Source organism: Acartia tonsa, chromosome 9 (genome assembly GCF_053477335.1).
Source record: "Acartia tonsa isolate MP-2025a chromosome 9, ASM5347733v1, whole genome shotgun sequence".
Lineage (NCBI taxonomy): Eukaryota > Metazoa > Arthropoda > Copepoda > Calanoida > Acartiidae > Acartia > Acartia tonsa.
Genome location: NC_137268.1, coordinates 23,467,908 through 23,470,761, shown reverse-complemented (window position 1 = coordinate 23,470,761; position 2,854 = coordinate 23,467,908). Strand labels below are relative to the sequence as shown.

Below are 2,854 nucleotides of genomic sequence, written 5' to 3'. Positions count from 1 at the left end.
TCATAAATAGCAGCAGAGAAAATAATATTTCCCCCACAGCGTTACGGACTGACGGAAGGACAGACATAATAAATTATAGAGTACCTTCGCTAATAAATATAAATGAATATTTGGGTATAGTCCTTTTCACGACATCCCTCCATAAGGAGCGATTCTTCGTATTTTTCACAGTAGCTTTTCTCCTATTTCTAGCCCCTGCGGGGGGCTCTAACCCTGCGGGGCCAATTACCTAACCCTGTGGGGCAATCACCTAACACAATATAACCTAACCTAACCTAAAATAACCTATAAAAAGCCATTTTAAAAATACGAAGAATCGCTCCTTATGGAGGGATGTCGTGAAAAGGACTATACCCGAATATTTTAATAAAAATAATTATATACACAATTTTTCACATTTAAAAAAAAATATCCCAATATTTCATCAAGTAAAGCAGGGCATGCAAAACTGGATATTGGCATGTTCTGCTTAACATGATCCAAATAATCATATTTATTGTCTATTAATTGATTGCACAATATCTGGCCCAACAGTTAGTATTGGTAAGTTTGTAAACAAAATAATCCTGACAATTTGTAACCAATGCTCTGTTGGATGTAGCACAGGTATACAGCTCGTCAGGGCCATCATGGAAGCATATGTCTACCTAAACAGTTTTAGTTTATGATTAACTTTGTCTGTCTGTCAGTCCGTAACGCTATGGGTAAAATGTGATTTTCAAGACTGACATTCAAGATGGCGACATAATTATTTTGTGATTATACCAATATGAGCATCTAGTATATAAATGCAAGAATTTAAATAATACCAAAAAAATCCCATTAAATTTATTCTTGAGCTAGGATGTATGTTCGACTAAGTGTCTGTCCAATACTTTTTCATGTCATATGAACGTTAATTCACAGTATATTAAAATCAAATGTTATTTTTAGAAACTCCTTTCTATTATATATAAATACTAGGAAATCTGCCCCTAGCATCTAGGAGCTCTGCTTAAAAGGGTCATGGAAAGCAAAAAAATAGCCTAGAACAATCCCAAGACTTTAATTTAAATATCACTTCTATATGATGGAGAACTTAATCAGTTCAGAAATCTTAAGCTACAGACAAAAAAACCTTATAATTTTAAATAGGTCCTTTAACTTAAACAATAATTTACCTCAACTGAATGTCCCGGGTGTTCAGGGTGTGTCCCATTCATCCATCCTGCAGCATGTGTGGCACAGTGCCAGCCTCCAGGTGGCCGCTCTGGAAGCTTCCTTCCAGCTGGCTCCAGAAACCGATACCATCCTGTATTTTATAAGTAAACTTAGCATATTTAAGAGGTTGCGTGGTTTTTTATTATTAAATTTTACACATATTATTAGCCCTATAAATAACACACATTAACATTAACAAGTGTCTATTGAGCACTGACTCCCTCTGTTATTTTAAAATAAATGGAATATAAAGGTGATTGTTTTGCTTGATTACATAAAGCATGTTAGGTTAGGTTATATTGTTTACTTGCCAGCCAACAGGGTTAGAGCATCGACCGCAGGTGTTGGTCCCGCAGAGTAAGCCCCCTCAATGGTCAAAAAATGCCGTCCCCCCTTATTTTAATTTAGTTTTTAAAAAGAAAGACCGGGGTTTTCAGCGCTCAATAAGAACACTAGGGCAAAGCATCGCGGGGATAGTGTTTTAATACCCTATGCTGCCCTAAAATTAATCGTACAAAAAAAATTTACCTGGGCCGTTCCAATCAGCAGTTTTCTCCCCACAGTCGAGATTATCAGAATACCTACCAACACAGATTAAAAACTTTACTTTATACTTTAGTCAGGGATCTAAAGGGATAAGACAATGAACGATAAATTGATGTACAAACCCTTTTTGTAGATTAAGATTGTTGGGTAAAAGTTTTGAGACAACTAATGATAGAATGTGGTTATATTACTTTGGGTACTATTGTAATTTACAGTCCAATGTCCCATCCTGACTTTACTGCTGTTATTATATTAACATATGAGTATTCTTCTAATGCCATCATTTGTAGTAAATGAAAGATATTGGTCTCTAGTTATAGTACCTTTCAGGTGAAAAAAGGTTAAAATAAATTTTAAAAGCATATTAAAACATTTAGTTATCATGATTAAGCTGGGATTAAGATATAATCCTTCTGTAAAATTAACAGGATGTCGTATGTCAGTTTGCGTGTCTGTGCAATGGATCTCGCTAACCGCTAAACCGATATGGCTCTCCCTTACAGTGAAACTTGCTATTGGGATTCAATAATGGGTTCGGGAATAGAAAAACTATTATTTCATCTGTTTATTTATCCTTCCTGCCCCATTCAACATTTATATTTCTTAACTCATCATTCAGAACACTTAAGTAATTTTATTTTAAAGATGAATGTAAGAAAAGTTATTTCTAGTATCGTATTGTATACAGCTTTCCACGAAAATAAAAATAGAAATTAGTTTTTTAGCCTCGAGGGGCCGAAGACCCATGATAACAAAACGTGTATTAATTTTATGATTTGTATTTTGATATTCGTTGAAAATTGTCTGCTATACGATACATGATTCTTCAGTATGGCTGAGAACCGGTTCTAATCCATCGGATATTGATCGGTTTCAAAGCCATTCTGGAAAAAATATAATGAATTCAAAAAGATTAATTGAAAAGATAAGTTTTAACAAAAAGCATCCATTATTAAATATTGGGAGAGACAGAGAAAAAATTATGAAAGCCCTTTTCTAACTAAGCTTAAATTAACAACTGTTACAGGTAACACTAAGAAAATAACTTTAATTTTGATTGAAATAGATGCCGAGAAAATCAAGTTTATCCCTAGCCGTTCATACATAC

General features: G+C 34.2%; 1 protein-coding gene across 1 annotated transcript; it reads right to left on the bottom strand.

Annotated features, from left to right (window-relative positions):
* Positions 1-361: 361 nt before the first annotated feature.
* On the bottom strand, positions 362-2,027 carry LOC145327446 (uromodulin-like). Its single transcript, XM_080170995.1, has 4 exons — positions 1,960-2,027; positions 1,729-1,781; positions 1,161-1,291; positions 362-647 (listed from the first exon to the last, which is right to left on the bottom strand). The coding sequence occupies exons 1-4, from the start codon at positions 2,025-2,027 to the stop codon at positions 504-506; spliced, it is 396 nt and encodes a 131-aa protein (XP_080027121.1). The 3' UTR covers positions 362-503.
* Between the last annotated feature and the right edge of the window lie 827 nt (positions 2,028-2,854).